A 19,313-nucleotide genomic window follows, 5' to 3' on the forward strand; every position below is an offset into this window, starting at 1 on the left:
TTTGTATAGCCTATGTGTATATAGTATGATAAGTGATGAAGTGATAATAAGCCTTCATCAATAGAATTGTACATGAAATGGTCAGAATATGACTAATAATAATAACAACAAAAGGAAACAAGACAAATAAAATCATATTGTTTTATTCTGCAAAGCAAGCATTTGGAATTATTATGACGTGACTGTCAATTGACATTTCTGCCAAAATGAGGCTATTTCTTACAAATTAAAATCCATTATTTTTCAGGGAATAATTATCTTCCTCAACTTGAAAAGTTTCATCACGTCACAATGCATCTTTACCCAATAACATCTGTATTCCACCAGAAAACACACCAAAAACATCTGCTTTTATCCAGCATGATGACTCATCAATCTTTTGTGCATAAAATTAGGGCACTGGCAGCATCATGAGAGCATATCTCATCATCACATCCAACTTCCTCCAGTGTCGAGTAAACCACACTTTAAAAAAAAAAAAATCAGTAACCTCTACTTTGATCTATGACATCTCATCATTGGTAGGGTCTTGGGCCTCTCAGTAGATCACTAGAGGAGAGGTGGCCAGTGGAACGGGTTCCTCCCTCTCCATACCTCCTGGGGCTCCCCATCAGGGACTCCATGGGGCTGGGAGGTCTGCGAATGTGGGCCCTATCTCCAAAACTCAGCAAGGAGCTGGAGACAGAGGGCTTGGAGACAGCTGAAGGACTCAGGGGATCCAGATTCACGACTGGCTTTGAGGGGAGCGGCGCGAGGGAGACGACAGGAGCACCACCTGGCTTAGAGCTGCTGCCACTGGGAGCTGAAAGTTTGCCACCACCTGAGCCTGAGATCTCCATTTTTGGCTCGCCGCCTTGTTCACCATCAGGGCTTTGCTGGAAGGGAATCAACAACAACACCACCCCACATAAAGGATCAATGAAAGAGCGTACAGAAGGTGAACAACCTGTCATGGCAGTCATATGTGGAAAAAAAACATATTTTTCACATCATTTATATTTAAAACAAACGTACAATCTTTTTCTTCTTCTCAGTTTCACTTCCTGATGAGCCCGAACCCTGAAAACAGAGCACCAATAAGATTCAGTCATTTCAACTTCACATGGGACAAAATGTGAATATATTTTTATTGATTTATTTTTTTATTTTATTGTAATTTACCTTTTTCTTTTTCTTGTCCTTCTTGTCCTTTTTATTTTCCTTGTCACTGTAATTGGAACTATCAGATGAACTCGATGAACTAGAGCTTGAGTCCTGCTCAAAAGCAAAGCATGCAACACTCCAGTTATCTATCTTTTTTTAAACAAAACATAAGGATAAATGTATTTTCCTTCATCACATCCTAAATTACCTTTTTATCCTTCTTCTTTTTCTTCTTCTTGTCTTTCTTCTTTTTCTTCTTCTTCTTCTTGTCATCCTCACTGCTAGAAGAATCTGAGTCCTTGATGGATGTAAATATGGTAACTGTGTTACTGTATTGTTGTTTTTTTCTGAAGAGACATCTTAATACACACAGGAAATAGCACACACACATATGCCACTTTGCTTTACCTTCTTCTTGTCTTTCTTTTTTTTCTTCTTCTTATCCTTCTTCTTCTTCTTTTTCTTCTTCTCATCATCACTAGAAGAATCACTGGAGGAGTCAGAAGAAGAAGAAGAAGAAGAATCCTGGACAGAAAAAGAAATAAACATGTCATTTATACAGTAGTAAATACACAGTGGGGGTGTCTCCTTCTGTTCTGAGTTGGAACAAGAAAAAAGTCTTAGATTAGTCATTACATCATCTCATGCATGCTGTCATGGTGATTGAGTTGTTTCATTTCACTCACTTTCTCTCACTGACCGATCATCAATAGTACGTTTTTACAGAAAATGTCACATATAAAGAGCTGTCAGTGATAAGTTGCTTCATTTAACTTTTTCTAAATGTTTTAGTAATTTCAAAAAAAAAAAATATTTACGAGTTTAATAACCTCAAAAGTTGTTCAAAGCTTTGTAACTCATAAACCACCAAAAACCTGGAATCTAAAACAAAGGTTCTCACCTTCTTTTTCTTCTTCTTCTTATCCTTCTTCTTCTTCTTCTTCTTTTTCTTCTTATCATCATCACTAGAAGAGTCACTGGAGGAGTCAGAAGAAGAAGAATCCTGGGCAGAAAAAGAAAAAAAGATAATACACATACAACACTTTATTCATCTATTATGAGTTGGAACAAGGAAGAAGTCTTGGTTTAGCTGATAGAGTTGTTATACTGTTACCAGTTTCAGAAAGTCCTCTGATACTGCCTAAAATGCTGTAATGGAGAGTACGCCTGTCTGTGCACCGATACAACACTACTTATTTATTACCCCAGAAACGGGACCCTGCTACTTCCCAGCAGTGTCCCATTTGTATCTTTTTTCCCCCAGAATAGTAAAGTCATGACCTGCCCTACTCTGACTCTGATTAAGCGTTTTCCCTGAGCCAGGCCATACAGCAATGGTAGAAATCATACCAGCTTATAAGCTTGTTACATAATAATAATAATAATAATAATAATAATAATAATAATAATAAGATTTGTTTGTTATTTTTAAACGTGCAGGTATCAGATTGTTACTCGGTATCGGCCAATATGCAAAGTTCTACATGCTGACATGGTGATTCAGTTGTTGTTGCTACTGACCGATCGTCAATGATATGTTTTTGCAGGAAATGTCACATATTAAAGAGCTTTTAGTGATAAGCTGCTTCATTTAACCTTTTTAAAATGTTTTAGTTTAGAGTTTGTGGCTATTGTGAAACTTTTTAAAACTTTTTGTCAACTTTTTCAGGTGTGCAATATCATCAAAAGTTTTTCCCAGCTTTGTAATATGATCCACCAAAAACCTGAAAAATAAAACAAAGGAGGAGATGTTCTCACCTTCTTTTTCTTCTTCTTCTTATCCTTCTTCTTCTTCTTTTTCTTGTCTTTCTTTTTCTAAAGAAACAAAGCATGTACTCATGGTGAATTGTGCAGCTGTTTATCTCTGTTAGCCTGGCTGCAGATGAGTGATTTACTAAATAGAGAAAACTACATTTGCATGTGTTTCATCTCACCTTGTCATCATCACTATCAGAGGAAGAGGAGGATGAGGATGAGGAAGAAGAGGAGCTATCATCAGACTTCTAGAAAGGATTTAAGTCGGTCAGTCACTGTTCATCTTTGTTCATTAAACAAAAATAATTAGCAAATACTACTTTCATTGGACTCAGCAGTTCATGAGCATCAGAAAGGCGACATTCATCCATCCATTTTAAGAGTAGAAGGTAAGAGTAATTTACCTTCTTCTTCTTCTTCTTCTTCTTTTTCTTCTTCTTCTTGTCATCTTCACTATCAGAGGAGGAAGAAGAGGAGGAGGAAGAGCTGGAATCCTGCAAAGAGAAAAAGAGCAGAGGTTGAGATAATAACATTAAATAGCACAAGTACAAACACATGTAATGTGTGAAATATTGTGAAGACACAGACCTTATCCTTCTTCTTCTTCCCCTTCTTCTTCCCCTTCTTCTTCTTCTTCTTCTTCTTCTTGTCATCTTCGCTGTCTGAGGAGGAGCTATCAGATGAAGAAGAGGAGGAGCTGGAGGAGTCCTATGGATAAAATCAAATACAAAATATTCACCTTAAAATCTGACAGAAACACACATACATTCACTCCTATGAGTCCAGCCTGCACACAGAGAGACTTTTTTGAATCTGTTATATATAGTAAATAATACTTTGTATTTGTATGATGCAATACAAATAAGGAAATGCAAACACGCGTTTCCACTTGTACAGCTCTCTGTATACCTTTTCCTTCTTCTTCTTCTTTTTCTTCTTGTCTTTTTTGTCATCATCGCTGTCTGAAGATGAGCCAGAATCCTGTTGCAAAACACAGACAGTTTTATCTTCATTATCCTGTAACATAACTTTATTGTGTAGTAAATGTTGCGTTAGTACACAGTGGTGATAATGCACTATAACAACTAACTAATAATAAAACACATTATAGGGAGTATTACCTCCTCCTCCTTCTTCTTCTTCTTCTTCAACTTCTTCTTCTTCTGCTTCCCCTTCTCCTCCCCTCCTTCTCCCTCATCATCACTCAGGTGGCCTTCCTCAGTGCCATCAGGGAATGCCTGTGCTCCCCCTGCTGGACAAGAAACACCATTACAACCAAAACAACAAGACTTTCCAACCAATGCTTGATTTGTAGAAGAGCCAGAGCAGCACACATACCAGCCAACAGAGAGGAGAGTTTGCCCTCTTCTGTTGCTTTAAGCTCTTTCTTGGCCTGTCATGACAAAAAAGCAATTATCTTCTCTGCATGTGTGTATATATGTGTGGCATCATGCATACAGTAAGTGTGAGTATTGCACCTTTTCAGCATCTTCAGCTTTCTTTTTATCTCCATCAGCACTTGTTCCTGCGATCTCACCACCTGCAGGGACAGGTTGCTTGCAATGACATGTTGTTGTTTTGATTTCCATTTGTTATTCTTGTTATTCTGTCTTCTTAGGTGACCATAAAGTAGAAACACTCACCAGCTGCTGAAAGAGCAGTAGCACTGCTGAGCTCATTCTGCTCTTCATCCTGTGAAAAAGCACAAATGGGATCAAGCTCAAGCTTACTGTATATGTACAGCACCTTATATTTACTCTCCAAATCTACATACTGTATGCAGAGATGTGTACAGATCATAAACTGATCCGAGGCTACAAACCCATCTATGTCTCTGCAGTGGAGAATTTTTTGAATAACGCAAGTGCTAAGCCAGTATGTTAGTCAAGTCTAGTCAAATCCAGTTTATTTATATAGTATAGTGTGTAAAACAACTGAATTTGAACAACAAATTAGAATGCACAGCACATCAATAGTGAGTGAAAAAGACAAGAAAATCATAAAAAAAAATAGAATAATCATAAAAAGGCACATTTACAAAAATAAATGGTAATGAAAGAATATATATTTATTTTAGCAATATCAACTATGTGCATAAAATGAAAACAGAAATAATATAAAACTATGGTAAATATGTGTCTTGTCGTGGCATTCCCTTACAGGCCCTGACAAGTACAGAATACTATTCAATTTCTCAGAAGGTGTGTGTGCTGCTCTACAGTGCATTAAGAAATGGAATTTAACACTGATACCGTCAGTCATATTTGACGCATAATGTAATGAAAACTAAGCCTCTTGTACACAGAAAACCAAAAAAGAAAAATTGTCACCTGACTCAACATTCATACAATAAGTGAAATGCCTCATGACAAGCAGCTTCAAACCCAACCTGAAAACCTAGTGAACGATTTAGAGGCTTTAGCTTGTTTCAACCCTTTTTTTTTTTTACCTTTTTCTTCTCCTCCTTCTTCTTCTTCTTTTTCTTCTTATCTTTATCACTGTCAGAAGAAGAGGATGAGGAGGAAGATGAAGAGCTGGAATCCTGTGTCAATGAGAAAAAATCTTTTAATCTTCACAGTTAAAGAATGTGTCCATCCTTGCAACAATGTGGAAGATATCATTATTTATTCAGCAACACAAGTCACAAATTACAGATAATGTCATTGGAACAAAAACATATATTATTTATTGTAATTGTAAATGTATTTCTGTATACTCTCTGTTGAATCCTCCCAATCTTAATTCAAACAGTAAATAATAACAGAACTTTATATATTAAGAAGCTCCTGTGGACAAATGACAAAAAAACATGTGCAGTGCTTTACCTTTTTCTTGTCCTTCTTTTTCTTCTTCTTCTTGTCCTTCTTCTTCTTTTTCTTTTTCTTCTTGTCATCCTCACTGTCAGAAGAGGATGATGAAGAGGAGGAGCTATCTGAGCAAGAGGAGCTAGAGTCCTGTGAAAGAAGAACAAACTTGTTAGTATTTACACAGATGTAGAACAGATGGATCAGACAGACCCAAGATATTTACAATAACTGTAACTAATAACTGTATTGTATCAAATATATAATATATATAATATAGTGTTATGGTTTATTTTAATATTAAATCATACCTTCTTCTTCTTCTTCTTCTTCTTCTTCTTCTTCTTCTTCTTCTTCTTTTTCTTCTTCTTCTTTTCATCCTCACTGTCAGAGGATGAACTGTCAGATGAGGAAGAGGATGACTCCTTCGGACGGAGGAAGCACAGTAGATATTTAATAACGTAAGGGTGTGATTCATATATTAAAGCTTCATTCTTTTCATTACATGTAAAATTTTGTGATCTGTGCTAGTCCAATAAAACACTGATTGTTACAGTTATTATATGTTCTTCTGTAATCTTTACACACCTTCTTCTTCTTTTTCTTCTTCTTGTCCTTCTTCTTCTTTTTCTTCTTGTCCTTCTTCTTCTTCTTCTTTTTCTCTTTATGTTTGCCATCTTCGTCATCGGAGGAGTTGAGATCCTGAAGTAAGAAAAGGGGTTAAAAAAAGCCTATAATGACAAGTTTAACAGCAACAGCATGTTTAAAATGAAAGCTGGTTTAATTTCTCTCTCACCGGGCTCATCTTCAGACCCTTTACAGACTGCACTTCCATTTGGCCATCAGGACCTGGAAACATTACATACTTCATACATAATTCAGTCAGATCACATATCATCACGCTGCAGATAAAAGGGGAATTTATGGACAATCATGCAAACATGAATATTGTATTGTCTTTTAAGATTAAATTTTGGAATATAAGTGTTCAAATGCTATCACATGTGGTGGGAATATGATATGTAATATATACTTGTAACGGAGAATAAAAGAATGCACAGAGCCTAGAAATACAGTATCCTTGCAATGCAAAAGAGAAATGCTGTGTTTCACTTACCAGCTTGAGATATGATCACATTGTCCCAAACATACTCTTTCTTGTCATCCTTTTTCTTCTTCTCCTTTTTCTTCTTCTTCTTCTTCTTGTCATCCTGCAAGACAATGTTGATTATTTCATGACTCTGTGTTGTTGTTGGTTAGATTTTAAAAAGATTCTACTGTATGGTAAATGGACAGCACTTACATGGCACCTTTCTAGTCTTCTCACCACTCAAAGTGCTTTACACTACCTGTCACAGTCACGTACATTCATACACTAATGGCAGAGGCTGCCATGCAAGGTGCCAACTGGCCTTGAGAAACTAACTAATCCCATTCACACACACAGCACAGCATCAGGAGAAATTTGGGGTCTAGTATCTTGCCCAAAGACACTTCCACATGCAGAGCAGGGAATTGACCCGCCAACCTTCTGAGCCACAACCCCTTGTGCATGAAGCTTGTTTGCAAAGTGAGAGTTACATTTGCTTAATAAAGTATAAATCAAGATAAAGTCATCAGGATAAGGGTTGGGTGTCACCTACCAACATCCACACCTACTCCTACACAAGCATACTGCTTCTGTGTAACCATGCATGTGAACCCGCACACACACACACACACACACACACACACACACACACACACACACACACAATTTATGATGTCTGGGGTGTTGCCTTTCCAAATAAAGCCACACAGGTCACATATGGCTTTATTGTCATGCCTCGCTGTGGTAGATAAAGAAGGCGTTTCACACATTGTCACTGGGTGTGTCCTCTCTTGTCAGATACCTGCCTGCTATCAGATCCAGGACATTGGAGCCTCCGCCTAGAGCTCACGGTGAAATGCATTCCAGTGTTATGTACACAATTTATTTTGTCATTGTTCTGCTCTTGTGATGAAGAAGTGAACCAACAGTATGGGGTACAAAAATTCAACTTCACAGTTTATTTGACCTGACTTTGGTTCTGTCTTTTGTTGTAAAAGTATTGCAATCTGGGTCTGAGTCGCTCCCTTTTCCTGAGTTTCCTGATTTTCCACTTACACCCTCAGAAAATGAGCAAGACATCATGCAATCATGTGATTGCAGTCACTTGAAGCTAAACGTTACTAAACAAAAAGGTGAAATACTTCAGATATTTCTGTACTGTTGCCAAAGCACGCCTGAGGAGGGTTGATGTGTTTATCCCCCAACTTGCCAAAAGACATAATAAAAGCTCAGTTCTTAGATTTCTTACAGTCAGTCTGACAGCTATTCCAACCTAAATATTCCCTTAACAGACTGTATTGTCAGCTTTGACAATATCCCCACCTGAGGCGGTGACATAGTCAGAACGTGAAATCGTTTGTGGCCATGGACTTAATTTAGCAATGCTGCAGAAAAGACTTCTCAAGGATTTACATACACAAAACTGTGCACTGTAAAACCCTCAGCTCTACTGTGTTAACTTGTTCAAAGGGAGAGAATACAGAGAGCTGTGCATCAAGTTCTTGCAAAATGATCGAGGCACACAATATGTCTTCCATGTGGTGAGTAAGTCTGAGGTAGGGTTCTGTGCTATTGTGTGTGTGATTACAGCAACCAGGATGTGACATGTCAGAGCACGACAGGAGTTGCATGGAAGCAATACTCTTCTATACACACTGTATATAACTCTGGGACCCTTCATCAGCACCTATTCTATAACTACACCTTACCTCACTGTCACTGTCTGAGGAGCTACTGGAGGAAGATGAGGAGGAGGAGGAAGAGGAGGAGGAGGAAGACGATGAGGAGGAGGATGAGGATGAGCTGGAATCCTGTTGAGAAAGAAGCAGGAAAGTTGTGGCTCAACTCTTTGCACACATTGAACAGGTTTATTTATACCCTTCTTTGTTGGTGAAAGTGATAAATGAGGATCTAAACGAGTGAGTCACGGCAAACACACTGGAGCGAGGCTTTGTTGTAGCTGCTTAGAGAGCGCAGTGTCGCTGGCAGCAGAAGGGAGGGGCTCCTCAGGCACTTAGCAACATGCACAAAAAAACTGCACCAGAAACAAGCGACCATTTTACCAAACACACACCCATTTCAGCAATGCTGTGAGCAAAAGTGACAGTTGTCCTGCATTATAAACAAATGAACACCTAGCGCTCTGACTGGCTGTTGCTAGGCGCAGCCCTCACTGTACTTCCCTCCTCTGTCAGAAGTCAGAACCCAGGATTTCCGCAACATAGTCTCGTGTGTGTGTTTGTCATGTGTTTTCCAAATTAACGTAACACCCTCGAGAGATCAACTGACTGCTGTGTAGTGACGTGATTTTGGCTTGTTATTCATGAGCAGACTGTGAGCACAATACTGTCAAGTCTTCATCACCATGGAGAGTTTTCAAGAAATGACTTCATTGCTTGGTTAGAGGTGAAGATACACTTTTTGAGACACATACTTTCTTCTTTTTCTTCTTCTTCAGCTTCTTCTTCTTCTTCTTCTTCTTGTCTTTTTTGCCGATACCCTCATCCTCGCTGTCTGAGGAGGATAGCGAGCTGTCAAATGAGTACAGGTCCTGGCGAAAGACAAAAAAGAGAACGCAGAGATTATCCACCGTTTCTTTCACAATCTCTAGAACGCAGTCTGCTGGGAATAACTACACATCTGATTACCATTACAGCAAGACTTCAGCGCCTGTCATGAAATTATAACTAATGAATAACTGAGACATAAAGTTTATTGAATATTTGGAGACAAAGTAACATGGGTCTGTGCACATTGTATTCAAATCATGGTTCATGTTGTCTTTTTCAAATATCTCTCCTGCTCACCTGTCCATCTCCCGCAGGGTGTCCAGGTTGACTCTTGTCTCCCTCTACCTTTCCCAGGTCTACAGGCTCTGCTACCTCTGCAATGGGCTGAAAACCACCAGGAGGGGCCACCGCTGGCTGCTGTGCACCTGCAGCACTTGCTCCACCTGGAGCTACACAGCACAGGGTGGAAGGATTAGAGTTGGTGGCAGACAAACACCAATTATACTGATATTCTTTATATATATATATATATATATATATATATATATATATTATACATAATATATATATATATGGAGGATCAGCTGTTGTAGCAATCTATTTTACCATGCTGGTTGTACCATAGCAAATGAGGGAATTGTGTGGCTGCACTTCCTTATTGTCCCACTTCCTTAAATGAACAGTCAGGTTAAAACAGAGTAAATATCAAACATGATATGCTAAGATCAATAAAATGATACTTGCAAACTGATAACCTTTTGGTGCCCTTTGCCATAAATCCAGCAAATTGCATGTTACAACAATTCAGAAAAGTGCCACACCCTTCACAATATAAGGAAAGACCAAGTCTGTGTTTTGTGTAAATTGGGTATATTAATCATAGAAACACCTTAATAAAATAGTAATAAATGAATCACTTGCTTTCTTCCTGAAATTATTGTTTTCTGTTGAAGAAATAGACAAGCCAAACTTGTATGAAGTGCACGCCAGCTACAGAGTAAACTAAGTAGACTGCTAAACAAATCACAGCCAAAAAGACAGCAAACCTTTGGGGAGTGTGGACTCCATTTAGGTCCAGACTTCTCCTTTGACCAGGTACCCACGACTCCTCTTGCACTCCCACCTGTGCACTTTAATGCCCGGGACAGAGTTTTATTAGAAGGGAAACAGGAGGTGTGTGTGAGACTTCCTTCACAATTTTCAAAATTAAACCCACTTTTAAAGAAAATATTTGACATTACTGGGAAATGTACACCTATATTTTCAACGTGCCAACTCCACTGTTGTCATTCATGTTTTTTTACTCTTCATGACACAACAACTGGAATGCCAGATTGTACGCTTCATTTCAGACTTTATACTGGGTTTTATTTTGAAAGCCTAACAGCATTGTTATGGCTGCAATGTTCGAGTTGTGGGCGGCACCCAGCCAGAATGACTGCTTTACCTGTGCCAACAGGTAATGCCTGTTTCACTGACTGCGGCGACAGGATATAGGAGCCTATCTCCACTCCAAATTACTGAAGGTATTGCGGGTTAAGTTTTACTATATGAAAACAGTTTCTTACCAAAAACTGATAGGCCTGCACGCAAATGACCTACCGCACAATTTCAAAGGAATACACTTGTTTGGCCCTCATTTGGAGCAGCTCAGGTTAATACTGATGAAGACTGGGTGGCAGAGAGGAGTTTGTCTTTTGGTCTGTGGTATTATGTTAGAAGAGATAAAATGCACACTGATTTAAATCACATAAAGCTGCTGTGTCGCCTCCCAGAGGATATTCAGAGTTAAGACCACACAGTAGTATCTTACTAGTCAAACTTCTGATTTCTGTTCCTTTCTAGCTTCCGTAGTTGAACAGCTGAGTAAGGTTAGCCAGAAACACGAGAGAGTCAGCCTACTTCCGGAAATGGGATTTTATTCAAAATAAAATACAAGTAAAACCATTGCAGTTTAAATGAAAGCGAAACAACTGGGTCGTACATAACTACATCATAACATATAAAACACTTAACAGACTCATCAGATATTAGAAAATAAACATAAATATTAACATAGCTGTGAAGATAAGATGAAACAAAGGTTAATTTATTTTGAAATGTATAAGGAAAACGTATTCTCTGAATAATGCGGACACCTTGACAGCTGCGTATCATACACTGGTGAAGTAGTTACTTATGGAAGTACATAACATTGCCTCTCTGTTTGTGAAACAACCGAACCTCGCTCATTACTGGTAACTTTATAATGCAGCACAATTTGCTAACTTTAGTTTAGCTTAAAGAGGACAACTGACGACGGCACAGTGGGACGGTTACCTTTTCAACCGACATTCACACGTCTCCGCGCTCCTCCGTTATTATGGGTCTCTGCCAGACGAAATCTGTGTTTAGGGATTATGAAAGGTCAGGTCTTTGTCAGCCGCGGTGAAGTTAAGAGGCAAGCTGTGCCCACTAGCTAAATGTGGGGTCTGTTCACACTTAAATGACTGACTGGTTGTCACCATGCCGAGCCAAACTACGTCCCCGCCGCTGACGGTGACCGTGCTGGCCGCGCTGTGGGTCAGTTTGGGTCGGTGCGATGTCTCCGAGTCTCCGGGTCCAGGATGTGACAATGGGAAGGTAACTGCAATGTAACACCTGTTAGATCTGTTGCTGTGTGTGTGACCCAGTGTTAAAGGATATAAGTGAACTCAATGTCTGTGTGTGTGTGTGTGTGTGTGTGTGTGTGTGTGTGTGTGTGTGTGTGTGTGTGTGTGTGTGTCTCTGTGTGTCTGTGTGTGTGTGTGTGTCTCTGTGTGTCTGTGTGTGTGTGTGTGTCTCTGTGTGTCTGTGTGTGTGTGTGTGTGTCTCTGTGTGTCTGTGTGTGTGTGTGTGTGTGTCTCTGTGTGTCTGTGTGTGTGTGTGTGTGTGTGTGTGTGTCTCTGTGTGTCTGTGTGTGTGTGTGTGTGTGTGTGTGTGTGTGTGTGTGTGTGTGTGTGTGTCTCTGTGTGTGTGTGTGTGTGTCTGTGTGTCTGTGTGTGTGTGTGTGTGTGTGTGTGTGTGTGTGTGTGTGGTAGCTTTATTTGTATAGAGACCTGCCTGAGGATGCTGTTTTTTGGGACTGTCCAGCGTCTACATGGCCAGAGTCTACTCAGGTAACTATGGATACTACCCCATATCACCAGCCTCCTTGTTACACACTGATCTCCAACACCTCACTGTGTCAGATGGGTGGGGTGTGCTGTAATACACTGGGTGCCAGGAAGTTTAAACAATCATAGGAAAGTAATTGTTGTGGTAAATCCTGCCGTGTACATCTGGCACTGCCGGTAGTGTGAGCTCTTAAAGCTGCTGTGCTTGCTCAGGTTGCTCCATCTGTGCTTTAACCAATGTTCACTGTCTCGCTTATCTACAGAGACTGCCCAGTATTGACACAGTGTATGATCCTGAGGTGAGTAAACTCTTTACCGAGCACTTTATTTGAGAGTTTTTCCTTAACCTTTGACCCTCGATCAACAATGCAACATGACTGTTTCAAATCAAAGCACAATGGGATAAAACACAGTGACACTTAAGTGCTGATACATTTGAATGTTTTAGGTGCAGTCAGTCAGTCTTAAGTTAACTAAATTCTCTTCTTGCAATGTTATTGTTATCAACAACAACGGAACAACAAAAGTGAACAGCTGCTTACCAAGTGTTTGTCTTGGGTGATTGATGACTGGGTGTTTTATACACTACTTAACCCAAAAATAGGACAATTAAAATCTAATTTTATCTGATTTCTTTTCACCGCAGCCAGCCAGGCAGATCTGCATGGATAAATCTATTTCCTACAATCATACAATTCCCAACAGGTAAGGCTGTTTGGACAGACCTATAATACACATGCTCTCAAAAGGTGGGGAGACACAAGTTAGGAGACACATGTACACACCTTCAGTCACCAAAACTCATAACAGTGTCTTTACTGTCCTTATATACTTTTGATCTCTGTGCTTTGTAATACATCAATAGAGTTATCAACAGATTTCATTTTCTCATGTAAGGGCTATTGGGGATATTGATATACGTGTGTGTGTGTGTGTGTGTGTGTGTGTGTGTGTGTGTGTGTGTGTTGTAGTGGTGCGTACAGACCAGTAAGGGCGGAGAGTGGAGAGTACTTGTACTGTCCTCCTCAACGATGGCTCAATAACTTGCACGTAAGTTCAAGACACGGCAACGCCAGACATCTCTTGATGCTGGCTCTGCCTCTGTCCCCGCACTCACAACGATTACATCACGTTATCTGCGTAGTACAGTAAATGCATTGACATCTTTGTTCAGGTCATCAGTGACGAGACTAACATTTATTTTTATTTTTACATTGACATGATCTTTAGTGGTTACTTCATGCCATACCAATAGGCACCCCAAAATGTCACTAATAATGCCATGTCTCTGCTCCATATATTATGTAAAAGCTGTGTTTTAACATCGTACTGTGGTGCATTTTTGAATGTTCAAATGCCTGATTTATTTTCCTTAAGATGCCATGGTTTTGACAAATGGGCTTGATAGAAGCATAGAGGAGTTCAGTGGTTGTAGACAGACTGACGGATCAGTTCTTACCAGTTTGACCACAATCCCCTTTGTTTTATTTCCCAGCCTGTCTGACACAATCGGTGTATTGTTTCCTTGTGACCTAAATTAAGAAGTTTGTCAACACTCACATTCTACCTGTTAACACTTTTGGTACTAGGGTTGCCACTGAACACGGATTTCCTTGATTATCAGGGGATTTAACAAATGGTAATAGCATGTCTGGGATTTTTATTAATGGACCATTGTAGACCAGAATGCACTGTAGATCACTGTTGGTTTAACACATTAATTGGTGGTTGTCAGCTGTTTTTCCTCCTCAAAGGAAACCAGACATTTACCCCGAGGAATCTTTGTCAGCTGAAAAACATTATTAGCAGACAAAGAGGGAATACAATATTAACATTGTTGTAAGCTCTTAGTCTTAGTATCATACATTTTGGTGGAAACCCTGTAGGTGGAAACCCTGGGGTAACGGTAGAGAATGGGGACATTGATAGTCACGTGTGCCTGTGTTTGTTTATTTCTGTATTTTCCAGCATGCAGCTACTGTTTTGCTCTACCATCCCTGTGCTCCTCTCCACGAGCGTCTACTTCTGTCTGCCCTGGCCCGCTCCTGTCTACCAGACTATATCATTACCTCACATCCACACCTCAACAAAGACACAGTGAGATAAACTCTTTAGCTCTGAGCCACAAAAAGCAGTAAGCGGAAGTAGAGTCTACATGTTTCTGTTCACTTGTGGAAATATTTTGAACTTTGCAAACTTTGATGTCTTTGTTAGCTGTAATACCTGAGCACAACAGAAGGTGTAACTCAATGCCATGCTTTCACAAATAGACCTATTTTGTATTGACAGAGCAAGACCAGGCCTATCAGGTAACTGTTAATCCACGTTTAAGGCTTTAACTACCTTTATGTAAGTGTGAAAGATACTTACATGGTTTCAGCATAGGCTTGAAATATTTGAAAGTCGACTTAATTATACACGGACCATATTCGTGTCTCAGACTATGTTGTCTCGTGTTCTTGAATTTGATGTATAAGAAGGTGCTCTGTAAACACCACTGGTTTAGGAGCGGCATTAATATACAGTAGGTAGCTTTTTTGTCCCTGTTACCATTTATTAGGACTTTTATTAGTAAAAATTAAACAACAAAACATTTTGTTTTCATTAAGCTATGTTAAACAAATTAACAAATGATTTATAAGTTGGGGCGTAAGGCATGAAACTAGGCACAGCTGTGGGAAAGTTGTTCTCAGGGACACATTGGCAGGTGTACTGGAAAAACTAGTACTACTACTAATATTAATAATAGTGACAATGATAATGCTAATAATAGCAACAGTAATAATAATAATAAGAAGAAGTACATTTTAATAAACAGTGTTACAAAGTGCTTCACAAAAAAACAACAAAATATAAGCATAAGTAGGAGCATGGTACTGTTGATCTGAAATATAATCCGTTATGTTGGCTTGTCCACATTAAAGCCATTAAAAATAATTAGGTGTGATTTAAAGGGTAGCTAACTTATTCTAAATTGCAGTGTTCAAATACTAGTTTTTACATAATGTGTTGTCTCGCCAAATCCTTGTGGTTTTGCCGGGTTGTTGTTGGTCCTTGTTGGTGACAGGTGTATACCCTCTCACTGTCGGTTAGTGTTCACTGTTTGCTCTGTTCAGCCAATAGCCTTGGTGTCCTGGGGTCGCACCTTGGAGCTGACCACAGTGGCCTCCTCAGACGTCTGTGATTGGCTGGAGACCACAGCATCCAGAGGAAATGAGTTTGGTGGTGTGCGCCTGAGCAGGAAGTACAACCTGCTGTTAACCTGGTCAGCTGAGCAGCACCGGACGCAACATGCACATCCAGAGAAACACTCCGCGAAAATGAAGGTTTGGAGACTTGACTTTCAGACTTTTCTGATATTTCTCTGATTAATTATCAGTTATTTTACATGCACAGCAATAAAGCAACATAGAACAGTCATTTCTGTAGTCCTGTAGTTGTCTTTAAGTATTTCTTACTGTAAATCCCCAGGAGTCTCTGGGGCGATGCTGTGAGCAGACCATCTCTTCCCGGCTGAATGGAGCAATGGAGGCAGAGCTAGAGTCCAACATGAAGAAGGAAAGCTTGAAACAAATTAAAGATAAAGGCAAAATCAGACAGATAAGAGCAGCTATACAGACAGACAACAAAACTACCGTCAGCAGGACAGGGGACGTTCAGAGCTACAACAGCACGCTTGGATCACCAGCAGATTCTCCTCTACGGAACAGGACTCTCTCAGATCCTCCGAGCCTAAAGCAAGATCTCTCTCAGTCTAAGATCCAAAACATAAATCAGAGCCTTACACCCAGGCCCAAAACTCCTTTGGCATCAAATATGCCTGAGACTGCACTCAGAACTGACTCTTTAGGATCCAGGGAGTCCCAGAAAAGCAGGTTAACGGTACAGACAGCTGCACAGAATCCAAGTCTAAAACATACTGCCCTCCAAAACCCAAACCCCTCTGCTGGGTTGGATGTTCTTGCAGATGGTGTGAACAATGAACATAACCATACCGCCAGCTCTGAAGCCCTGTCCCTCAACTCCAAAGACGAAGGTACAGACTCTGTTAAACACCGAATGAAAGAGTCCAAAGAGAAACACTCTGATAAAGACAGCGCAGCAGATGGCATGATGAAGGATAATGAAGTAGTAGATGTTAAAGAGAGAGAGCTGGAACATAAGCAAACACACAGTGGAAAACACTCTCACCACAAAAGTCAAAAGACTGGCTTTGATTCAGTTTCCAAATCCCAGTCAGATCCTCTGCCCCAGCAAAACCCAAACCCACAGCCGGTCAGTTACCTGCCCAACAGCCACGATTGTGACAGCTGCAAAGCAGGCGAACACTGTGAATGCAACAAGGACTTGGGGGCCGAGGCCCGAGCCGCCGCTGTGAATAAGGGGTTGCTGAGGACCCCCAGGACAGACGAGGCGGTGTGGGCAGCAGCGGCACTTGGCTTCCTGCTGGTTCTCCTAACCCTGTCCGTGCTTCACACGCGCCTGTACCGCCACTGGAGGACCATGCCCAGTCTTTACTGGCACGACCCACAGCAGGACTACGACAGCGTGGCAGGTAGGCGCACTGCACAGGGTTTAATCACCACAGAGTCTGCCCGACCAATCCTGTTAACTAATTTGATTATGTTAACTTATCAGTTCTTCCTTGCACCTAATGTCAATGAGGTCTTTTAAGTAGTTTCTAAAGATCCCATCCAGGCAAGTAGTAAGGCATACAGACAAGTACTCTTGTGTCTGATGTAGTAGTGAAAGTATCATTCATCATCATATCAAAGTTATCCTGCTGGACACAAGATGTCTCCTTCTTCACTTTAAAGTCCATTCTTAGTGTTAGTCCACTGGTGGATCACACTTGTAGAAGTTGCATACTTGACTGGGTATGACTGCCAAACTATTTGTGATGTCATAAGTCATACTCCTAGCCCCGCCCCTTAAAATCGGATGTTCAATGAGCACAGAGAAACTTTCAACAGATGAATGTGAAATCATCCTTCTAGAGTCAAACTCTGCACAGACATCATTTTGCACAGAGAAGCTCAAGCATCCATTTTAAGTGGAGGGGAATCTGGTGGAGTCAGGTGGAGGAAACAGGGTTTCTTTGTTTATATTCTTAAGTAGCTTATTTCATATTTTGTGTGTTTGTGTGTGTGTGTGTCCTGTAGATGTGATCCGCAGGAGGCTACGAATTGCGAAGAGGAGGCGGAAAAGATGCAGAAGACAGGAGTGTGTTCTTCTGCCCAGCTCCTCCAGCTCAGATGAACATCCGTAGAAAAATGAAGGAAAACAGCCCTCGAGAATGCAACCAAGTCTCACTGCATGTAGAGGAGGTGAATGCTGGACTGTGAGAAACAAATGAGGCCCTCTCTCATTGGTTGCATATGGACTGTTTAGATTCTTATATCTGTTTCTTCTTGTGAAGGAAGCCATGGAACGCGGGAAAGAAAAACATTTATTTTGAGCATCCAGAATAAGCGTTGTATTATAAACAGCCAGAACACAGAGGTAAATCATTTCTTAACAAATTTAAATGAACACTGCCATAGATTTAACTTTCAGTGGTCCAAAGCTTAATTCCCCAAATAACAAACATATTTACAAAAGAAGCCAGTGTATTTTGATGCAAGCTTAACACAACCTTTATCAGTCATGTGGTTCTGGATCAGTCCATTAACCCCTCAGGACACCCCTACAGTATAAATATTACATCAAAGAGTCCATAGAGAAGCCCTCAGGTTGTGACACTCAGATTTCTTTGAATGACTTTAAAATACAGTATATGTGATACTCTCCTACACATCACACAGTGTATACGCCTCATTTTGTTCACTCCATGTATTACAATCAATATCAAGTCTCCAGTTAAGGTCCACTTTTCTACCCGAGGATTATTGTCATTGTTTTGTTCTGTTTATAAGTAGTTACAGTACTATAGTACTGCCATGTTGCTTTTCACCCGTGAAAGTCTTGTATGTGAATATGTAAGTTGCTGTTCTAAGCAACGCTGTGTGCAGTTTGTGTCTTGTCGTTTTCCAATGGTACGAACATGTGAATAGCTGAACCTTGAAGGCATTTTTGGACAGATTTTAGAGAAGGATTTACGAGGACAATACATTTCACAGAAGCGTTGAATGTGTGGACTGCTGCTGTTTGAAACAGTTGTTGTGGATGTCAGCATGTTTTCTCCTGTCTTTTTGCACCAAAAGCTGATGTTAGTATCTGACCAGTTATAGCCGGACTGATGCCAGGATCAATATTCGAGTGTTTAAAAGGTCCAATAACAAAACATCAGCCAATATTGTATTGAGCAGCAAACCTTTAAGTGCTCAATGTAATGAAGATATTTTCTGAATTGACTCGACTTCTCATTTTTTGCTCAAACTCCTTTTACAACCTTATGTGTAGTAAAAATATGGCTTTATTGATTTGAAGACAGACATGCAATGTTTCTGTCATTAGAACTATATACTTTTCTTGTGAGGCTCTGCTGCAATGTCTTCATGAGCAAACTGAGGGCTGTGCAGAACCAGCTTAACAAAACAAAATAGTTAATTACCTTTGTAAAGTGTACAACAAATGTTCAGCAGACTCAGCAAATTCAATGACATAATAATCATCTTTTAATGAATACAATGAAATGTGGCTTAATGATATCATGGTGGGGGGGGACATCAAATTTAGGCAAAATGCAAGTTAATGGAATGAAATAATTAAAACCGTTACATTTTGGTATTAAGCATTAAGATGTGATCAGTTTATAAAATCTTTGCTTCTAATTTCTTATTGATATGATTAGACTTCCAGCTGTTATACAAAGCTGTATTTAAGTTCCTCACCATGGTGATGTTTGTCTTTCTCTTTGCTAAAATCATCAGCATCA

General features: G+C 40.0%; 2 protein-coding genes across 10 annotated transcripts; one reads left to right on the forward strand and one right to left on the reverse strand.

Annotated features, from left to right (window-relative positions):
• Positions 1-127: 127 nt before the first annotated feature.
• Positions 128-10,492, reverse strand: LOC127361805 (cylicin-2). Of its 9 annotated transcripts, none has more exons than XM_051396777.1 (25): positions 10,349-10,492; positions 9,600-9,751; positions 9,227-9,343; positions 8,502-8,603; positions 6,820-6,913; positions 6,499-6,551; positions 6,291-6,404; positions 6,023-6,127; positions 5,724-5,852; positions 5,348-5,440; positions 4,542-4,590; positions 4,377-4,438; positions 4,237-4,291; positions 4,020-4,150; positions 3,808-3,879; positions 3,487-3,606; positions 3,303-3,392; positions 3,078-3,146; positions 2,902-2,958; positions 2,045-2,146; positions 1,552-1,668; positions 1,352-1,441; positions 1,162-1,257; positions 1,015-1,059; positions 128-875 (listed from the first exon to the last, which is right to left on the reverse strand). In XM_051396777.1, the coding sequence occupies exons 1-25, from the start codon at positions 10,368-10,370 to the stop codon at positions 516-518; spliced, it is 2,496 nt and encodes an 831-aa protein (XP_051252737.1). In that variant the 5' UTR covers positions 10,371-10,492; the 3' UTR covers positions 128-515. The 9 variants fall into 9 exon arrangements, with proteins under 9 accessions (XP_051252737.1, XP_051252734.1, XP_051252736.1 ...); XM_051396774.1 differs by having other exon boundaries at positions 6,017-6,127; XM_051396776.1 differs by having other exon boundaries at positions 4,020-4,147; positions 6,014-6,127.
• Positions 10,493-10,769: 277 nt separating this feature from the next.
• tp53i13 (tumor protein p53 inducible protein 13) lies at positions 10,770-18,789 on the forward strand. The gene is made up of 9 exons (XM_051396806.1): positions 10,770-11,924; positions 12,362-12,439; positions 12,700-12,735; positions 13,083-13,141; positions 13,408-13,486; positions 14,405-14,533; positions 15,553-15,762; positions 15,908-16,991; positions 17,599-18,789. The coding sequence occupies exons 1-9, from the start codon at positions 11,808-11,810 to the stop codon at positions 17,703-17,705; spliced, it is 1,899 nt and encodes a 632-aa protein (XP_051252766.1). The 5' UTR covers positions 10,770-11,807; the 3' UTR covers positions 17,706-18,789.
• The last annotated feature ends 524 nt before the right edge of the window (positions 18,790-19,313 follow it).

Source organism: Dicentrarchus labrax, unplaced genomic scaffold (genome assembly GCF_905237075.1).
Source record: "Dicentrarchus labrax unplaced genomic scaffold, dlabrax2021, whole genome shotgun sequence".
Lineage (NCBI taxonomy): Eukaryota > Metazoa > Chordata > Actinopteri > Moronidae > Dicentrarchus > Dicentrarchus labrax.

Coding starts and splice junctions, on each gene's coding strand:
- LOC127361805 (XM_051396772.1), bottom strand. CDS start 10,370: ATGGAGTCCACACTCCCCAAAG. Junction 3,880..4,019: donor AGAAGAAGAAGGAGGAGGAG/GTAATACTCCCT, acceptor GTTTTGCAACAG/GATTCTGGCTCATCTTCAGA. Junction 3,393..3,486: donor GGAAGAAGAAGAAGGATAAG/GTCTGTGTCTTC, acceptor TTCTCTTTGCAG/GATTCCAGCTCTTCCTCCTC.
- tp53i13 (XM_051396806.1), top strand. CDS start 11,808: ATGCCGAGCCAAACTACGTCCCCGCCGCTGACGGTGACCGTGCTGGCC. Junction 14,534..15,552: donor CACACCTCAACAAAGACACA/GTGAGATAAACT, acceptor TGCTCTGTTCAG/CCAATAGCCTTGGTGTCCTG. Junction 15,763..15,907: donor AACACTCCGCGAAAATGAAG/GTTTGGAGACTT, acceptor GTAAATCCCCAG/GAGTCTCTGGGGCGATGCTG.